Source organism: Pleurodeles waltl, chromosome 9 (assembly GCF_031143425.1).
Source record: "Pleurodeles waltl isolate 20211129_DDA chromosome 9, aPleWal1.hap1.20221129, whole genome shotgun sequence".
Classification (NCBI taxonomy): domain Eukaryota; kingdom Metazoa; phylum Chordata; class Amphibia; order Caudata; family Salamandridae; genus Pleurodeles; species Pleurodeles waltl.
Window position 1 is genome coordinate 1,086,420,015 of NC_090448.1, and position 20,733 is coordinate 1,086,440,747.

At 46.5% G+C, this 20,733-nt stretch overlaps 1 protein-coding gene across 4 annotated transcripts in view; it reads left to right on the forward strand.

Annotated features, from left to right (window-relative positions):
* The window catches only part of MGA (MAX dimerization protein MGA), a 782,199-nt gene that overhangs the window by 419,676 nt on the left and 341,790 nt on the right, over positions 1-20,733 (forward strand). For all 4 annotated transcript variants that reach the window (XM_069208766.1, XM_069208765.1, XM_069208763.1 and 1 more), the window contains exon 12: positions 15,300-15,369. In XM_069208766.1, coding sequence (XP_069064867.1) covers positions 15,300-15,369 — 70 coding nt within the window. The remainder of the gene's footprint in view (positions 1-15,299; positions 15,370-20,733) is intronic.

Consider the following 20,733-nt stretch of genomic DNA (forward strand, 5'->3'; position numbering starts at 1 on the left):
TGGAGGGCTTCTTGATTGGGGCGATGGTGTTGGCTCATTTGTCTATCCATTGTCTGAGTTTGAGGGCGGCTGTGTTGCAGCTGGCGGTGGTGGGTGGTGGAGCTCAGGCGAGTGTGGAAATCAGTTGGTCTTCAGTAACCTTGTTCCAGCTGCGGCAGGGGATCTGTTGAGGGTGGTGGTGTGTGTAGGTTTTTTGAAGGTGAAGTGGACGCAACGGTAGTCGGTCCAGTGGAGTTCGGTGGTGTGGCTGAAGGTAACTTGGCTGCTGGCAGAGAAGACGGGTTTGAGAGTGTGGCCAGCAGAATGGGTGTTGCGACGAGTTGTTTGAGACCGAAGTTGGCGAGGTTGTTGAGCAGGCTGTCGTTGGCGTTATCGAGGTGAAAATTCAGGTCGCCGAGGGGGATTTAGTCTGTAGAAGCGAGGGCGTGAGTGCTGGTTATGTCGACAGTGGAGTAACTGAACTGTGGCTTGGGGGGGCAGTCTGTAGACTAGAGTTCCTCTGAGGGTGGTGTTGGCGTTAGTGTTCGGTGGTGTTGAGGGCATCTTCGGTGCTGGTCGAGATTCTGACGGTGTTCTTGTGAACTATGGAGATTGCTCCTCCTAGTCGATTGGTGCGATCTCTGCGGGTGATCTTATAGCTGTCCGGGATGGCTATGACGATGTCGGGTTCCGAGGAGGGCGTCATCCAGGTTTCGGTTAAGAAGGCGACATCTGGGGATGATGAGATGAGAAGGTCCCAAAGTTCGACGGCGTGTTTGTGGACGGAGCGGGTGTTGTGGAGGTTGCAACTGAGGTTGTGTTTGGTTCTGGCTGGAGGTTCGGTGGCTCGGGGGATGGTGAAGCTGCATCTCCGGCAGGAGAAGGGTCCGTGGGTGAGCTTCGGGGTGGCCTGGAAGCAGGTGGCTGAACGGCCGGTGTTGAGGGCGTTGGCACTGTAGCAGTGTCGGGTGGCGTGGGGATCACGGGCCTGGCGCTGGGCCTGGTCCAGGCGCGGATGGGCGCAGACAGGTGTGCCTCTGGTGTGGCCGTGCAGCGGCCGCCATTAAGAAGGGGAGGTGGGAGGGAGGAGCAGCTGGGAGGCAGGAGCGGTGGGCAAATGTGCGCGCGAGCGGGGCGGGGACGCAGCAGCAGGTTTTGGGAAAATTGCGAAAGCTGGGGAATTCAAGGAACGGAAAAAAGAGGTGAAAAACGGCTAAAAGACTGTAAGAAAAAGGGGAGAAAGGCACAAAAAGAGACAAAAAAGTGGTGAAAAATACATGATACACAGGACAAGAGAGACACACAATACTTACGTCACCACTAGACACCAGGGATGAGGTTCAGGCGGGAGCCTGCGGGTGGTGGAGGGCCTCGAACTCGCAGCGAAGGCGGGGTAGAGGGCACGGGCGCAGTCAGGTGGAGCTGCGGGGCATGTGCAGCGAATCACGACCTTAAAACAGGTCAGGGGTCACATCAATTTAGGAACGCCTTCCAGATTGTATTAGTGTACAGAAGGAAGGACGGTACAGACATATGGAAATGTAGCTCTTTAATTATTTTAAACTTTGATAGATAGCCATACCTAAGGCAATTCCAGGGGTAGTTCCTCTTTGTCAGCCATTACATCTTCTCAATTCCCATTGTCTCCATAGCTCTTATAGTTGGTTTACTCCTCAGGAAAAACAAACCAGTATCAATACTAGTGGGTTTGGGAGATGTTTAATGTTCTCTGTCACCTCACAGCTGTGCCACTGTAAATTAGGAAGATTACAGAGCACCAATGTTTTTCTACTTCTCTTTTCCATCCTTTGGTGCTTGGTGATTTATATAGCGACTGCCGTTGCATCCATCTGTGTGTAACAGAGTTTTAATTACTTGCCTCAAGCCAGGATTTCCTGATTAAACTATGGCAGAGGGAAACTCAAATCAGTGTGACTCCTGGGTCTGAATGCGGTGAGATTTGGATGTGCCCAGTCAAGCTTGTTTCCATCACTCTCAGCCCTCTGTCTGTCCTTCACTGCAGCTTCTCGCAGACTCTTGATTCATCTGTCTCTTCTCTGTCCTCTCCAACTCTCTACACGCCATGCCTGAGAATGCAAACTCTTTTCTCCTTTACATTCCAAGTGAATCCTGGCCTCAGTGTCCCAGCAGCATGTCATTTCCGAGATAAAGACTTCAATCTGCTCACAGTTCAAACTAATGCCTCTTTGTGCAGTTATATATTTGTAAGTGGATCTTCTTTTGGAATTGGTCTCTAGACTTCCAGTTGTATAAACCCATCTCTTCTGTGCTGTTGGCAAACACCTGAATTCTTTGCAGGGAGAAGTACTTGCAGAGAAACAGAAATTCAAAGAGTTCCCAGCAAGAATTGTAGTGCAAGACTATAAAATGACGTTGCCCATCGTGTTAATGTTATAGAATTTCTAGAGCCTAATGCAACAGAACTATATCTTGGCCCTAACAGGTTCAAATTCCTACTAGAATAATTTTCATCTTAAATGCTCTTTTTACTTTACTGTGTTATTATATCTGAATGTATGACGCACAGCCTTCGAGATTAAGCCTTGAGAGCTTCACAACTTCTGCACAGTTTACTGCCACAGAGAGCATTTTGGTTAGCTAATTGAAGTGCAGTAATATTGATGACTGTACTACTAGTTGTGAAACAAGGTACCCAAAAGGTTGTACCCAGTAACCCTGGGCTGCCACAGGGCCTCAAGTAAAGAACTATTCCTTCACACCAGAGGGTTCTTGAAAGAAAGCACAGAAACATTCAACGTCTTTGTGTGTTTGTTACTGTCTAGAGGATCGGGCAGGGGAGGCTTAACAGCCCTTGATGTGCTTTTAAATATTGCCATAGTGAAGAATAAAAGGTGAATACAGGACAGGCTTTTCTAGCATTAAAATCATATGATTTTCATGGATATCCACAAATAACATTTATTATCCAGTATTGGATCTTTCATAAATTCACATGCTTGAATCATCCCCGTCGTCGAAGTGGGAGTCCCACGGTACATAAAATAGCAATAATTAACAAATACATTTTTTTTGCCATAGGCTATAATGGAGACAGCAATTGCTCATATAGCCTATCCATGTCCTTTTGTGAAAGGACCCAAACCTGCCTGTTGTCCAATCAGGCACCAGCACCCTCTAGAACCTTCTCCAGAGAAGCTCCATTCCTCAGATTTTCTACCGCACGTCGTGTGAAGGGAGTCTCCCTGAGCTCTGCTCTGTTTTTCTTCTACTTCAGATTATTTTCTCTCAAAACAATTGAAAATATGTCTGATTCTTCTAGAAAAGGCCTTTTCCGCCCTTGCAAGATTTGTGGAAAGAAAAGGCTCCATGTGGATGACCCACATAAAGACTGCTTGTATTGTCTCTACCCACAACACCAGGTTAAGGACTGCAAGATATGTTGCACCTTCTCCGCAAAGACCCTCAGAGATCGTGAGGGTAGGCTCCTGACATGGTTACAGGCTAAATCCTGTACTTCAGGTGAGGAGAGTGGGTCAGAGAGGCCACATAAAAGGTCCAAACCTGAGGATCTGGGCCACACAGAACAATCTAGGAAGAGGCAGAAATTACACCATGGGAAGGGCTTACAGACTTCAGTCTTCTCTGAGCCTTCCTCTCCTCTTCAGAATAAGGAGTCCTACTGTCTCTCTCCTTCTCCAGAGCCTTCTACGTCTGGAAAAGTGACTCTATAAATCAGATCGACGACGACACCACCGTCGACGACCGTGACGACGACGGTACTAACAACTACCGTCTCCACTACATCGTCGACGAGACCGTTGTCAGTGTCGACTACTCTAACATCGACGGTAAGGGCTCCCATCCCGTCCAATCAAACCTCCGTCGCCAAGTACGCCATTGACGACAAGTACATCGTCGATTCTAACACCGTCGACGACTGCCCTGTCGACTATAACGTCAACGACGCCAAGGTCATCGGCTGTTCCACAGTCGACGGGGACACCGTCAAAGAAGTCGTCGACGACGAAGACACCACCGTCAACGCTACTGTTGACGACACTACCATCGACGAGACCACCGTCGACGAGACCATCGTCGAGGGAAAAATCAGTACCGCCCACGGCTCCTTCAACTTTTACGCCATCGACGACTGCACTGGTGCCTATTAGGCAGATAGAGGCAACTCCTACCTCTTCCAGGTCTCCAGATCTCCGAGCCATGGTCAGGATCACATCTCTGCCCACACCAGACGTTTATCCAATAGACACATCTCCAAGTAAAGTGTCAACTTTAGTACCCAGTCATCTTCTTGACTGGGAGGAGTCTGATAAAGGTCCATTCGGAGATGCACACAGCCCCTCACAGCTCCACGTCAAGTATCAAGAGGAAGATGACGAGGAGGAGTATGACCAGTACCAACCATACTACTCTCATCAGGAACACTTTTACCAACCAAGAGAGCCTCAGCATAGAGACTCTATACAGATGCCTTCCTCCTTAATCCAGGATTTACAATCTATGCTACAGGATTATAGGAGAAGGTTCCCACTGGCAGCAGAAGATCAGCCACCAGCGCCAGTTTCTCCGGTGACACTAATCAATGTCCCTCCTCCTCCAGCTACTCCAAGAATAACATCCCACTCGGTGTTAGCTGCACCCCCTAGAGATGAAGGTTCCACTTCAGGGGAAGAAGAAGAAGAAGAGGAAGGAGAAATTTCTACCCCGCAACATCCTACTGAGGAATGGGATGATTACTTAGCCCCCACTCCTTCTCCACCACCTCCTCGCCCCTCTGATTCTCCACCCGAGGACATAGGTGGTTTCCATAATCTTATGGCCTGAGCTGCTGTACGCTTTCACCTTCCAGCATCTGTCTCCCAGTCGGAATGTTTCCTACATGATTTTAAGGAGCAATCACGGAAGTCTGTACGGTCCATTCCGATTATTGATTTCATATGGAGCTAAGGTACAAAGATTATGCGCAACCCAGCTACAGTTCCACCAGTCCTGCAAAAACTAGACAAGAAATACAAGGCAACCCAAGACTCTCCGGCATGTCTTGCTGGCCATCCAAAGCCTGACTCAGTTATCTCACAGGCTGCTCAAAGGCGCTCCAAAAACCCATTGATGCCTATCTCTACTCCTCCAGACAAAGAAGGACAGAGATTGGATAATATAGGCAAAAGATTCTCCTCCATGTCATCAATCACTGTCAGAGCAGAAAATTATTTGGCAATTCTAGGTCGTTATGACCGCCAAATTTGGTCGGACATGCAACCTTTCTTGGACCTCGTCCCTGAAAGTAAGGAAGCAGAGGCACAGAAGATCCTCCAAGAGGGTGAGCGTACGTCAGAAGAAATAATCGACTGCGCTCTTGATATTGCCTTTACTGGTTTTCGTCAACTAGCAGGTGCCGCTGTCCTACGCCGCCAAGGTTGGCTCAAAGCCACATCTTTCAGGCCGTAAGTGCAATCCCGGATCCTAGACATGCCTTACAATGGCGAATCTCTATTTGGCAAGCACGTAGATGACGCACTCCAAGCCATCAAGACTGACACGGACACTGCCAAGTCCCTGGGTACCCTGCAATACCGCAAACAGCCCTTTCGGGGTGCTAGAGGAAGAGGTTTCACCTCATTTCGAGGTTCCTTCCACAGGCAATACCAACAATCCCAGTATAGGCCTTCCTACCATCAACAGTACAGACAATCATCTACTGCTTCCTATACCAGACAAGGAGGTAAACGAAGACAAGCTTCACAATCCAGAGATCAACCCAGAAAACAATGATCTTCTACAGGCACCGGCTATGCTCCCCCAATGCCCGCACCATCAGCAAATAGGAGCAAATATTTCCAACTACATCCAAGAGTAGAAGAAAAAACCATCAGACAGATGGGTGCTGGATATAGTGACAAGAGGTCATACCCTGGAATTCATACAAAAGCCACCGCATCATCCACCAACATCAAGCAGATCTCTTCGTCTGCTTCAAAGGGAGGTATTCAGCATGCTTGCCAAAGGAGCTATAGAGGCAGTTCCAGTACAACAACGAGGTCTCGGAATCTACTCCCGTTTTTTCCTCATAAGGAAGAAGTCAGGGGAATGGCGTCCTATACGAGACCTCAGGAAACAACAAGTTCCTTCGGAAGCAATCTTTCCGGATGATCACACTATCGGATATCCTGCACCTCCTCAATCCTGGAGATTTTATGACAACTCTAGATCTCCAGGACACCTACTTCCACATACCAATACACCGAAAACATTGCAAATACCTCCGCTTTATGGTAGCCGGTGCCCATTATCAGTTCAAAGTCCTACCATTTGCTCTCAGATCAGCTCCAAGAGTCTTCACGAAATGCCTTGCCCCAGTCGCAGGTTTCCTCCGAAGCAAGGGTTTCCAGGTGTTCCTATACCTGGACTACTGGCTCATAAAAGCTCCGTCATCTCTACTAGCTTCCAAAGCGACAAACGCCTGCTTAAAACTATTCCACAGTTTGGGTCTAACAGTGAACCTACAGAAGTCAGTCGTGCTTCCCTCATGCAGAATAGTTTTCCTGGGCGCAGAATTAGACACTATCCAAAACAAGGCATATCTCACTCCAGCAAGGCAGCAGAAACTAACCCTCTTGGCTGTCAGAATCTCCACAAAAGAGTTTGTTTCAGTACGACTGTTCAAGTCGCTCCTGGGCATGATTTCCTCAGCCATAGTCCTAGTACGGCTAGCATAACTCAAAATGAGGCCGCTGCAAGAAGAACTGCAACTTCAATGGACCCAGTCGCAAGGATCCTTCGACGACTTGATAACTATCACACCGAAAATTCGGCAGGCGTTGAAATGGTGGTCTCACACCAACCACCCCTCCCAAGGTCTTACTTTTCCAGCACCAATAACAGACTTTGTCATCACCACAGACGCCTCCTTGGAGGGATGGGGAGGCCATTTGCAGGAAATGCGCATTCAGGGCCGATGGTCCAAGCTCCAAAAAGAAATGCACATAAACCTGTTAGAGCTGAAAGCGATCCATCTCACGCTCAAGGCTTTTCTGCCACGCATCGCAGGATCCTCCGTGTTAGTCAGAACAGACAACACAACAAGTATGTTTTACATCAACAAGCAGGGAGGAACAAGATCCCTCTCCCTCTCAAGAGAAGCTCAGTCTCTTTGGGACTGGCTCACACTGAACAACGTCCGCCTCAGGGTGGAGCACCTGCCTGGGGTCAACAACGCCCTAGCGGACTCTCTCAGCAGGACGGACGACAACTGCCACGAGTGGGAACTCAACCAGAACATACTCGACGGCATCTTCCAACGATGGGGTCGGCCAATCCTAGACTTGTTTGCCACCAACCTGAACGCCAAATGCCAGTTTTACGCCAGTTGATACCCACTCCCGGGATCGTGGGGAAATGCTCTTTTGATGAGATGGTCCGGGATCTTTGCATACGCTTTTCCCCCCATCCCACTGATTCCTAGGCTCCTCAGGAAAATGAAGTCCGAATGCTGCAGGATCATTCTTATAGCCCCCAAATGGCCCAGACAGTACTGGTACCCGGAGCTCCTACTCCGGTCCGTGGCCAATCCAGTCCGCCTTCCTTGCAACCACAATCTTCTAACGAAGAATCAGGGTCTCATCCTACATCCCGACTCAGCTTCACTACAATTGCATGCTTGGCTCCTGAGTACAGAGAGTTTCACGATATGAACATCGATCAGGAATGTAGACTTATATTATCTAGGGCACGAGCAGAGAGCACAAATAAGACGTACAAACTCAAATGGAAGAGATTTTGTGTTTGGTGCTCTCACAACAATTTTCACCCATTTCAAATTAACCCTGAGCAAATTCTTTCTTACCTGCTCTCTCTCTCCAAAGCTGGTCTTTGCCATGCATCAGTCAAGATTCACCTAGCAGCTATAGCCTCATACAGACGATCATCTGACATGCCATCTATTGGCTCATCCAGAATCATTAAGCAGTATATGAAAGGGCTTTTCCGTACGTTTCCCCCGGTGCGGCTACCTACGCCAGAGTGGCTCCTTAATATTGTCCTTTCCCAGCTCATGAATTCTCCTTTCGAGCCCATTCATAGGGCAGAACTCAAGTACATCACTTGGAAAGTGGCAACCTTGCTCGCTCTCACCTCTACTAGGAGAGTCAGTGATATATAGGCGTTCACTACTAAAGAACCCTTTTTAGTTTTCTCTGAAGACTTCGTTATGCTCAGAACCAACCCCAAATACATTCCCAAGGTACCATCTTCGTTCCATCTCAATGAACCTGTAATTCTACGAACCTTTTTTCCAAATCCTATTCCGATCGCAGAGAAAACTCTACACTCTTTGGACATCAAACGATGCCTCAAATGTTATCTACAAAGTACCAAGCAAATCAGAAAATCAGACCAACTCCTAGTATCTTATTCTCTTGGACGACAGGGAACAGGAGTAACCAAGGCCACTATAGCCCGATGGATTTCCTTGACAATCCAATTCTGTCACACCAAGGCAGGAAGACCACTGACTAGGCGCCCAAGAGCCCACTCCAAGAGAGCAGTCTCCACATCGGCTGCTTTGTTTCAAGGTATTGCCCTTGATAAGATATGCCAAGCTGCGACATGGAAAACTACGCACTCCTTTACGCAGCACTATTGTTTGGAGTCATCACAAAGAACTGACTCTCTAGTAGGACAAGCTGTTCTACGCCATCTTTTTCATTAAGGTGAGACCTTTTCCTGAGTTATATAGAAATGGTTTGAGATGCAAATAACTGTGATTTCTATTATACTTCTGCATATAGATATATGTATGTGTATGTGTGTATATATATATATGTTCGATGGCATGTGTAGCTGCAGATACACATGCTGTGCACATCCCGCCATCTGGTGTTGGGCTCGGAGTGTTACAAGTTGTTTTTCTTCGAAGAAGTCTTTTCGAGTTACGAGACCGAGGGACTCCTCCCATTTCGACTCCATTGCGCATGGGCGTCGACTCCATCTTAGATTGTTTTTTTTCCGCCATCGGGTTCGGACGTGTTCCTTTTCGCTCCGTGTTTCGGGTCGGAAAGTTAGTTAGAATCTCGGAAAAAACGTCGGTATTGTTTGCGTTCGGTATCGGGTTAGTTACAACAGATCGACACCGAATTTAGAAGAGTTCCGGTGGCCCTTTGGGGTTTTTTCGATCCCCCGTCGGGGCCTGGTCGGCCCGGCCATGTGTGAATTCAAGGCTGATGGAACGGACCCCATTCCGCTTCTGTCCAAAATGCCATAACAAGTATCCGTATACGGATCAGCATCTGGTCTGTAACTTGTGCTTGTCCCCAGAGCACAAGGAAGATACTTGTGAGGCCTGTCGAGCGTTTCGGTCCAGAAAGACGTTAAGAGACCGAAGAGCCAGAAGACTGTAGATGGCGTCGACGCCGACAGAACAAGAGCGTTTCGAGGAGGAAGAGGAAGCTTTCTCTATCCAAGAGTCGGACTCGGAAGAGCTCGAGGCCGAAGAAATGCCGAAAACCGTGAGTAAGACTTCGAAACATAAGACTCACGAGAAGTCAACAAAAGCCCAGGGGACGCCACCGCCAACAGGTCATGGCTTAACCCAAACAAGCGGTGACCGAGCCAAGGCACCGAAAAAGGGCACGCTGGTGTCGAAGTCATCCGACTCCGGTCGAGATACCGCCACACAGCAATCTCGGACCCGAGACATCGGCTCTGAGAATTTTCGGCACCGTCACAGCGGCACCGAACAAATTCGGCATCGAGACACCACCACGCAGAAAATTACAAAGGTTTCTTCGGAGCCTAAAAAGACCTCCGAAAAAGTTTCGGTTCCGAAACATCCAGCCTCGGAGCCGAAAACAGGTTCCTATACAGAGGAACAAGGATTGGCCTCCCAAATGAAAAAACATAGATTTGGAGAGGAACTTCAAGCTGTAGAGCCAGACTATACTCAAAGGAGGCTCCACATTCATCAAGACACAGGGAAGATAACCACTCTTCCTCCAATTAAGATAAAAAGAAAACTTGCCTTTCATGAAAAGGACAAGGAGCCACAGGCAAAGGTGGCAAAGAAAACAACTCCACCACCTTCTCCACCACCATCAGTGCACACATCACCAGTAGCAACTCCTCCACTGATGCACTCCCCGACTCATACTGCCATGAGTCAAGATGATCCCGATGCATGGGACCTTTACGATGCTCCAGTATCGGACAACAGCCCAGACTCGTACCCTACCAGGCCGTCCCCTCCTGAGGACAGTACATCTTACACACAGGTGATCGCAAGGGCAGCTGCTTTCCATAACGTAACCTTGCATTCAGAACCAATTGAGGATGACTTCTTGTTTAACATGCTAACCTCCACTCATAGCCAGTACCAGACTACCTATGCTCCCAGGAATGCTAAAACATTCAAAACAAATCTTTCAAGATCCTGTTAAAGGCCGAGCCATAACTCCAAGAGTGGAGAAAAAATACAAGCCACCACCAACAGATCCTGTTTATATTACAACGCAGTTAACTCCAGACTCAGTAGTTGTCGGGGCAGCTTGTAAGAGAGCAAACTCTCATACCTCGGGAGACGCACCACCTCCAGACAAAGAGAGTCGCAAATTTGATGCTGCGGGCAAAAGGGTTGCAGCACAAGCAGCAAACCAATGGCGCATTGCCAATTCACAAGCGCTTTTGGCAAGATATGACAGAGCGCACTGGGATGAGATGCAACATTTGATAGAACACTTACCCAAGGAGTTCCAAAAAAGAGCACAACAAGTGGTGGAAGAAGCACAAAGTATCTCTAATAATCAGATACGGTCTTCAATGGATGCAGCAGATACGGCTGCAAGGACAGTAAATACTGCAATAACAATAAGAAGGCACACATGGCTCCGCACGTCAGGTTTCAAGCCAGAAATTCAACAAGCCTTGCTAAATATGCCATTTAATGAACAGCAGTTGTTTGGGCCGGAAGTCGACACTGCTATTGAGAAACTCAAGAAGGACACTGATACGGGAAAAGCCATGGGCGCACTCTACTCCCCGCAGAGCAGAGACACCTTTCGCAAAACACCTTTTAGGGGAGGGTTCGAGGACAACCTACAGAAACCACAACATCACAAACAAGGCCCACTTACCAAAGCCAATATCAGCGGGGACGTTTTCGGGGGCAATATAGAGGGGGACAATTCCAAAGAGGTAGAGGAAAATTCCAAAGCCCCAAAAGTCCTCAAAATAAGCAGTGACTCACAAGTCACCCATCCCCATCACATAACACCTGTGGGGGGGAAGATTAAGCCAATTTTACAAACATTGGGAGGAGATAACAACAGATACTTGGGTACTAGCAATTATCCAGTATGGTTATTGCATAGAATTTCGAGAATTCCCTCCCAACAGTCCCACCGAAAACACACAGTATGTCGAAACAACATATAAATCTTCTAGGATTAGAAGTTCAAGCATTGCTCCAAAAAGAGGCAATAGAATTAGTACCAAAACAAGAACTAAACACAGGAGTTTACTCACTGTACTTTCTAATACCCAAAAAAGACAAAACTCTAAGACCTATACTAGATCTCAGAATATTAAATACATACATCAAATCAGACCACTTTCACATGGTTACATTAGAAGAAGTAATCCCACTGCTCAAACAACAAGACTACATGACAACACTAGACCTAAAGGCCTGGCAGTAGTAGCTGCACATATCAGAAGGCAGCAAATACATGTGTTCCCGTACCTAGACGATTGGTTAATCAAAACCAACACGCTAAGACGGTGTTCACAACACACAAGATATGTCATAGAAATCCTCCACAAACTAGGTTTCTCAATCAACTACACAAAGTCACACCTTCTGCCGTGTCAAACACTGCAATACTTAGGAGCGACAATCAACACAGCAAAAGGGATTGCCACTCCAAGTCCACAAAGAGTTCACACATTTCACAATGTAATACAGACCATGTATCCAAAACAAAAGATACAAGTCAAACTGGTGATGAAACTACTAGGCATGATGGCTTCATGCATAGCCATTGTCACAAACGCAAGGTTGCACATGCGGCCCTTACAACAGTGCCTAGCATCACAATGGTCACAAGCACAGGGTCAGCTTCTAGAGCTGGTGTTGATAGACCGCCAAACATACATCTCGCTTCAATGGTGGAACAGTATAAATTTAAACCAAGGGCGGCCTTTCCAAGACCCAGTGCCACAATACGTAATAACAGATGCTTCCATGATAGGGTGGGGAGCACACCTCAATCAACACAGCATCCAAGGACAATGGGACATACAGCAAAGACAGTTTCACATAAATCACTTAGAACTGTTAGCGGTATTTCTAGCACTCAAAGCATTTCAACCCATAATAAGCCACAAACACATTCTTGTCAAAACAGACAACATGACAACAATGTATTACCTAAACAAACAGGGAGGGACACACTTGACACAGTTGTGTCTCCTAACACAGAAAATATGGCATTGGGCGATTCACAACCACATTCGCCTACTAGCACAATTTATTCCAGGAATTCAGAACCAGTTAGCAGACAATCTCTCTCGGGATCACCAACAGATCCACGAATGGGAGATTCACCCCCAAATACTAAACACTTACTTCCAAATTTGGGGAACACCACAAATAGATCTATTTGCAACAAAGGAAAACTCAAAATGCCAAAACTTCGCATCCAGGTACCCACAAGATCAGTCTCAGGGCAATGCGTTATGGATGAGCTGGTCAGGGATATTTGCTTACTCTTTTCCCCCTCTCCCACTCCTTCCATATCTAGTAAACAAATTGAGTCAAAACAAACTCAAACTAATAGCACCGACATGGGCAAGACAACCTTGGTACACAACACTACTAGACCTCTCAGTAGTACCTCATGTCAAACTACCAAACAGACCAGATCTGTTAACACAACACAAACAACGGATCAGACATCCAAATCCAGCATCGCTGAATCTAGCAATTTGGCTCCTGAAATCCTAGAATTCGGACACTTAGACCTCACACAAGAATGTATGGAGGTCATAAGACAAGCTAGGAAACCTACCACTAGACACTGCAATGCAAATAAGTGGAAAAGATTTGTTTATTACTGCCATAATAATCAAATTCAACCCTTACACGCATCTGCCAAAGATATAGTAGGATACTTACTACAATTGCAAAAGTCAAAGCTAGCTTTCTCTTCAATAAAGATACATCTTACCGCAATTTCAGCTTACCTGCAAATTACGCACTCAACTTCATTATTTAGGATACCAGTCATAAAAGCATTTATGGAAGGCCTAAAGAGAATTATACCACCAAGAACACCACCAGTTCCTTCATGGAACCTCAACATTGTCTTAACACGACTCATGGGTCCACCTTTTGAGCCCATGCACTCTTGTGAAATGCAATACTTAACATGGAAAGTTGCATTTTTGATTGCCATCACATCTCTAAGAAGAGTGAGTGAAATTCAAGCATTTACCATACAAGAACCATTTATTCAAATACACAAGCATAAAGTAGTTCTACGGACAAATCCAAAGTTTTACCAAAAGTGATCTCACCGTTCCACTTGAATCAAACGGTAGAATTACCAGTGTTCTTCCCACAGCCAGATTCTGTAGCTGAAAGAGCACTGCATACATTAGACATCAAAAGAGTGCTAATGTACTACATTGACAGAACAAAACTAATTCGAAAAACAAAACAACTATTTATTGCTTTCCAAAAACCTCATACAGGGAATCCAATTTCTAAACAAGGCATTGCTAGATGGATAGTTAAGTGTATTCAAACCTGCTATCTTAAAGCAAAGAGAGAGCTGCCTATTACACCAAAGGCACACTCAACCAGAAAGAAAGGTGCTACCATGGCCTTTCTAGGAAATATTCCAATGAACGAAATATGTAAGGCAGCAACATGGTCTACGCCTCATACATTTACCAAACACTACTGTGTCGTTGTGTTAACTGCACAACAGGCCACAGTAGGTCAAGCTGTACTACGAACATTATTTCAAACAACTTCAACTCCTACAGGCTAAACCACCGCTTTTGGGGAGATAACTGCTTACTAGTCTATGCACAGCATGTGTATCTGCAGCTACACATGCCATCGAACGGAAAATGTCACTTACCCAGTGTACATCTGTTCGTGGCATTAGTCGCTGCAGATTCACATGCGCCCACCCGCCTCCCCAGGAGCCTGTAGCCGTTTAGAAGTTGATCTTGAACATTTGTAAATTTGTAAATATATTACTTTAAACTTCATTATGTACATACGTATTCACTCCATTGCATGGGCACTATTACTAGCATACACAACTCCTACCTCACCCTCTGCGGGGAAAACAATCTAAGATGGAGTCGACGCCCATGCGCAATGGAGTCGAAATGGGAGGAGTCCCTCGGTCTCGTGACTCGAAAAGACTTCTTTGAAGAAAAACAACTTGTAACACTCCGAGCCCAACACCAGATGGCGGGATGTGCACAGCATGTGAATCTCCAGCGACTAATGCCACGAACAGATGTACACTGGGTAAGTGACATTTTCCATATATATATATATCTGTATATCGGCATTTACAATATGAATGTTTCAGTATATGTGTACATGTACTTAGAAGTATCTATATTCCTTTGAAGCTCACTATGAAAAATGTATGAGTTAACTATTTATATTGGAGATAGAGGGTCTTCATGCTCACACCCTCCATCCACGTTGGATATAATGTTTTATCAACAGTACTGCTGACTATTCAGATTCAAGCATGTGAATTTATGAAAGACCCAATACTGGATAAGAAAACAAGTTACTTACCTGTAACTACAGTTATCCAGTATTGGTATCTTTCATAAATTCACATGCGACCCACCCTCCTCCCCTTTGATGCTCGCATTTCCTCTCAGTTTATATTTGTTCACTCTCGTGCTGGAAAATCTGAGGAATGGAGCTTCTCTGGAGAAGGTTCTAGAGGGTGCTGGTGCCTGATTGGACAACAGGCAGATTTGGGTCCTTTCACAAAAGGACGTGGATAGGCTATATGAGCAATTGCTGTCTCCATTATAGCCTATGGCAAAAAAAATGTATTTGTTAATTATTGCTATTTTATATACCGTGGGACTCCCACTTCGATGACTGGGATGATTCAAGCATGTGAATTTATGAAAGATACCAATACTGGATAACTGTAGTTAAAGGTAAGTAACTTGTTTTCTTGCTGTTAATTGTTTTTTTGAGATAATATATTTGTTTTGGTCAGCATTTAAAAGTTTTGTTTTCTTGTACTATTTTATCTTTCCTTTTGTATTTTCGCTAGGAGCATTATACTCAACATCAGCAAAAAGGTGCAGTAAGCAGGATGGAGAAAGTAAAGGGTAACTCAACAGGTTAGTAAGAAATTACGTTAGTGGTTGCAACTTGTTTTTGAATGGTGTAATGTATACAGAAAAACTTTAATTTTTTTAAAGTAATGTATGAACTTGTTCTCCCTCATTGCATTGTCTGCAACTTCCCATTTACAACTTTCTTTTTAAATTGAAGTCTAAATGTTAGACTGTCTTAGTGATGTCACAGACTATGTACCTTGTAGCCAACAACATAAATAACTATTCTGAGTCTTGAGATGTATTCTGAACACTTCTCCCTTTTCAAAGCTTTTTTTGTGAACTTAGTTTCGAGGTTGCAAGAGTTTGGTTATTTTCAGACATTCTGTATTCTAGATTCATTCTCTCACCATCTTCTCTCTTCAGAGATGAGTTCTAAAACATGCAGAGAATTTAATTTTCTTCTGAAATCCTGGTTGGAGGAACCTTTAAGGATTCTGCTAAAGGATGATGGCTGTTAGTGACAGTCATGACTTACACAAGTGTGTATGCAGTTTGGGATGCAGATGTTTAGATCTCTGAGGTGTGAAAACACCATGTTTTTTAACTTCAGATCTCAAGAATCAGAAAACAGAAAGTAAGAGATGATTTTCCTTGAAGAACAAAGCAAGCATCCCTGCTTCTTTCTCTAGATTCACTAAAGAAGAGGAAGGGAGTTCTGCAGACCCATGTGCCCAGATGACTGCATAACAGCTGCTGCTCCCGCCGGCCAGACTAGTATCCATTAATAAACTGTCTCTAAGGAGTGATGAATACTTGTGAGTCCCCTGTGAATTGGTCCCTTGGCACAGTCTGTCCTTTGCACGCAGTTGTGACCCAGTACACGTACATGTCTGCAGGTCAAGGCCTTCACTTGGAATTCTCAGAGTTTGGTCAGAGTTTGAAGGTTGCATTTGCTTTGTTTACCTTGCTGCTAGTTGCTAAGAGCTACTGATGCCAGATTCTGTCAGGCTGAGACTGCTCCGATTAAGCTGAATTTCTAGTTTGGCCAATGTGTGTGGCCCTGTTCTACTGTTGGTGGGCTGCTTTAGCCACTGTGGTAGCTAGATGAAGTGGCCTAGGAGGCTTTCATCTTTGATAATGCCCACACTTGCTACAAAGTTCTACACAGGCAAACAAGGCTGTTATATGTTTTTACCCAAGGGTATTGGAGAACTAGGTTGACTGTCACTTTAGTATGATCTTCTTCTAAACGGACCTTTAAGTCTACTCACGATTGGGTCTCTGCCACCTCAGTGCATCCGGATGTACTGTGCATGCCCACAGCTCTGCACCTCTTATCTGTCAAGTCGGAGTTTATGCAGGTGCTAGATTGCATTTAAGACCCTCTGCGCCCATAGATGCTGTGGGGCGGCCTGATTCAGTGCAGGTTTCATTCTCTTTAACAGTTGATTCTGTTGGGAAATACATTGTTGAAGAATATGGCATAGAGCTTCCCTGCTGATACTGCATCTCTCTCATTCTGGTAGCTATTGTATCTAGTTTTTAGAGTAGTGCTGTGGATGAGGCCCTAAATACAAAATTTGATGTACTACTAACTTGAACTCAACTTTGCTTATTTGAACATGCTGCTCCTTCAGCGTTAAAACTGAATCTGATGTCTCCACTTCTGGACTGCTTCCTGCTCGATCTTATTTCTGGCCGGCACTTGGACAGATTACACAGCATAATAGGTTATTGTGAACAAAGGCATGTGTAGAGAGCCTCTAGACCTTCAAAATCAAATGGAGAGAGGATGTAAGTGGTCAGCTTAATAAGCTTCATCTGTCCTCAGACATGGGGCATGAGAGCCCTCCTGCTTGACATGAAATACAGCATATCAACTTTTGATGAGAAAAGGGACAGTCTGATGGACCACACGAAAGAGCATTTAGAAAAACAAGTGTCTATCCTTGATATGTGTGAGCGTGCTGTTTGACATACGTAGGAAAATGGCTCCCTGTTGCAGTTACCCCCCACTTTTTGCCTGATATTGATGCTGACTTGACTGAGAAGTGTGCTGGGACCCTGATAACCAGGCCCCAGCACCAGTGTTCTTTCACTAAAAATGTACCATTGTTCCACAATTGGCACATCCCTGGCACACAGATAAGCCCTTTGTAAAAGGTACCAGTAGTACCAAGGGCCCTGTGACCAGGGAAGGTCCCTAAGGGCTGCAGCATATGTTGTGCCACCCTAAGGGACCCCTTACCTAACACATGCACACTGCCATTGCAGATTGTGTATGTTGGAGGGCAGAAAAAGGCAAAGTCGACATGGCATCCCCCTCCGGATGCCATGTACACAAAATACTGCCTGTGGCATAGGTAAGGCACCCCTCTAGCAGGCCTTACAGCCCTAAGGCAGGGTGCACTATACCACAGGTGAGGGCATAGCTGCATGAGCAATATGCCCCTACATTGTCTAAGTCTATTCATATACACTGTAAGTACAGTTGTGGCCATATTAAGTATATGGTCTGGGAGTTTGTCAAAAACGAACTCCACACCTCCATAATGGCTACACTGAATACTGGAAAGTTTGGTATCAAACTTCTCAGAATAATAAACCCACACTGATGCCAGTTTTGGATTTATTAAAAAATGCACACAGAGGGTGTAAGGAAATGCCTCCTTGGCATGGTTACCCCCTGACTTTTTGCCTTTGCTGATGCTATGTTTTGAATTGAAAGTGTGCTGAGGCCTGCTAACCAGGCCCCAGCACCAGTGTTCTTTCCCTAACCTGTACTTTTGTGTTCACAATTGGCACACCCTGGCATCCAGGTAAGTCCCTTGTAACTGGTACCAAGGGCCCTGATGCCAGGGAAGGTATCTAAGGGCTGCATCATATCTTATGCCACCCTGGGGACCCCTCACTCAGTACAGACACACTGCTTGCCAGCTTGTGTGTGCTGGTGAGGACAAAACGAGTAAGTCGACATGGCACTCCCCTCAGGGTGCCATGCCAACCTCACAGTGCCTATGCAGTATAGATAAGTCACCCGTCTAGCAGGCCTTACAGCCCTAAGGCAGGGTGCACTATACCATGGGTGAGGGCACCAGTGCACGAGCACTGTGCCCCTACAGTGTCTAAGCCAAACCTTAGACATTGTAAGTGCAGGGTAGCCATAAGAGTATATGGTCTGGGAGTCTGTCAAACACGAACTCCACAGCACCATAATGGCTACACTGAAAACTGGGAATTTTGGTATCAAACTTCTCGGCAAAATAAATGCACACTGATGCCAGTGTACATTCTATTGTAAAATACACCCCAGAGGGCACCTTAGAGGTGCCCCCTGAAACCTTAACCAACTACCTGTGTAGGCTGACTGGTTTTAGCAGCCTGCCACACTCGAGACATGTTGCTGGCCACATGGGGAGAGTGCCTTTGTCACTCTGTGGCTAGTAACAAAGCCTGCACTGGGTGGAGATGCTATCACCTCCCCCAGGCAGGAGCTGTAACACCTGGCGGTGAGCCTCAAAGGCTCACCCCCTTTGTTCCAGCACCACAGGGCATTCCAGCTAGTGGAGTTGCCTGCCCCCTCCGGCCACGGCCCCACTTTTGGTGGCAAGGCCGGAGGAGATAATGAGAAAAACAAGGAGGAGTCACTGACCAGTCAGGACAGCCCCTAAGGCAACCTGAGCTGAAGTGACTCTGACTTTGAGGAATCCTCCATCTTGCAGATGGAGGATCCCCCCAATAGGGATAGGAATGTGACCACCTCCCCTTGGGAGGAGGCACAAAGAGGGTGTAGCCACCCTCGGGGCTAGTAGCCATTGGCTACTGCCCTCCCTGACCTAAACACACCCCTAAATTCTGTATTTAGGGGCTCCCCAGAACCTAGGAACTCAGATTCCTGCAACCTAAGAAGAAGAGGACTGCTGAGCTGAAAAACCCTGCAGAGAAGACGGAGACACCAACTGCCTTGGCCCCAGCTCTACCGGCATGTCTCCCCACCTTCGGAAGAAAACTGCTCCAGCTACGCTTTCCCCAGGACCAGCAACCTCTGAATCCTCAGAGGACTGCCCTGCTCTAAAAGGAACAAGAAACTCCCGAGAACAGCGGCCCTGTTCACCCAACGCTGCAACTTTGTTTCCAAAGGAGCAACTTTAAAACGACTGCGGTTCCCGCTAGAAGCGTGAGACTTGCAACCCTGCACCCGGCGACCCCGACTCGACTGGTGGAGAAACAACGCTACAGGGAGGACTCCCCGGCGGCTCCGAGACTGTGAGTAACCAAAGTTGTCCCCCCTGAGCCCCCACAGCGACACCTGCAGAGGGAATCCCGAGGGTCCCCCTGACCGCGACTGCCTGACTCTCAGATCACGACGCCTGGAAAAGACCCTGCACCCGCAGCCCCCAGGACCTGAAGGATCGGAACTCCAGTGCAGGAGTGACCCCCAGGAGGCCCTCTCCCTTGCCCAGGTGGTGGCTACCCCGAGGAGCCCCGCCTTGCCTGCCTGCATCGCTGAAGAGACCCCTTGGTCTCCCATTGATTCCTATTACAAACCCAACGCTTGTTTGCACACTGCACCCGGCCGCCCCCGCGCTGCTGAGGGTGTACTTTCTGTGTGGAGATGTGTCCCCCCCGGTGCCCTACAAAACCCCCCTGGTCTGCCCTCCGAAGACGCGGGTACTTACCTGCTGGCAGACTGGAACCGGGGCACCCCCTTCTCCATTGAAGCCTATGCGTTTTGGGCACCACTTTGAACTCTGCACCTGACCGGCCCTGAGCTGCTGGTGTGGTAACTTTGGGGTTGCTCTGAACCCCCAACGGTGGGCTACCTTGGAACCAAATCTGAACCCCGTAGGTGGTTTACTTACCTGCAAGAACTAACAATAACTTACCTCCCCCTAGGAACTGTGAAAATTGCAGTGTGTCTAGTTTTAAAATAGCTATATGTGTTTTATTTGAAAAGTATATATGCTATTGTGATTATTCAAAGTTCCTAAAGTACTTACCTGCAATACCTTTCATGCAAAGTATTACATGTAGAATTTGAACCTGTGGTTCTTAAAATAAACTAGGAAAAGATATTTTTCTATACAAAAACCTATTGGCCTGGAATTGTTTCTGAGTGTGTGTTCCTCATTTATTGCCTGTGTGTATGTACAACAAATGCTTAGCACTACTCCTTTGATAAGCCTACTGCTCGACCACACTACCACAAAATAGAGCATTAGTATTATCTCTTTTTGCCACTATCTTACCTCTAAGGGGAACCCTTGGACTCTGTGCATACTATTCCTTACTTTGAAATAGTGCATACAGAGCCAACTTCCTACAGAGGGTATCTTAGAAGATGCCCCCTGTATTTTATCCAATTGTTCAGTGCAGGACTGACTGGTCAGTGCCAGCCTGCCTTGTGACCCCTGCCTTTAGAAA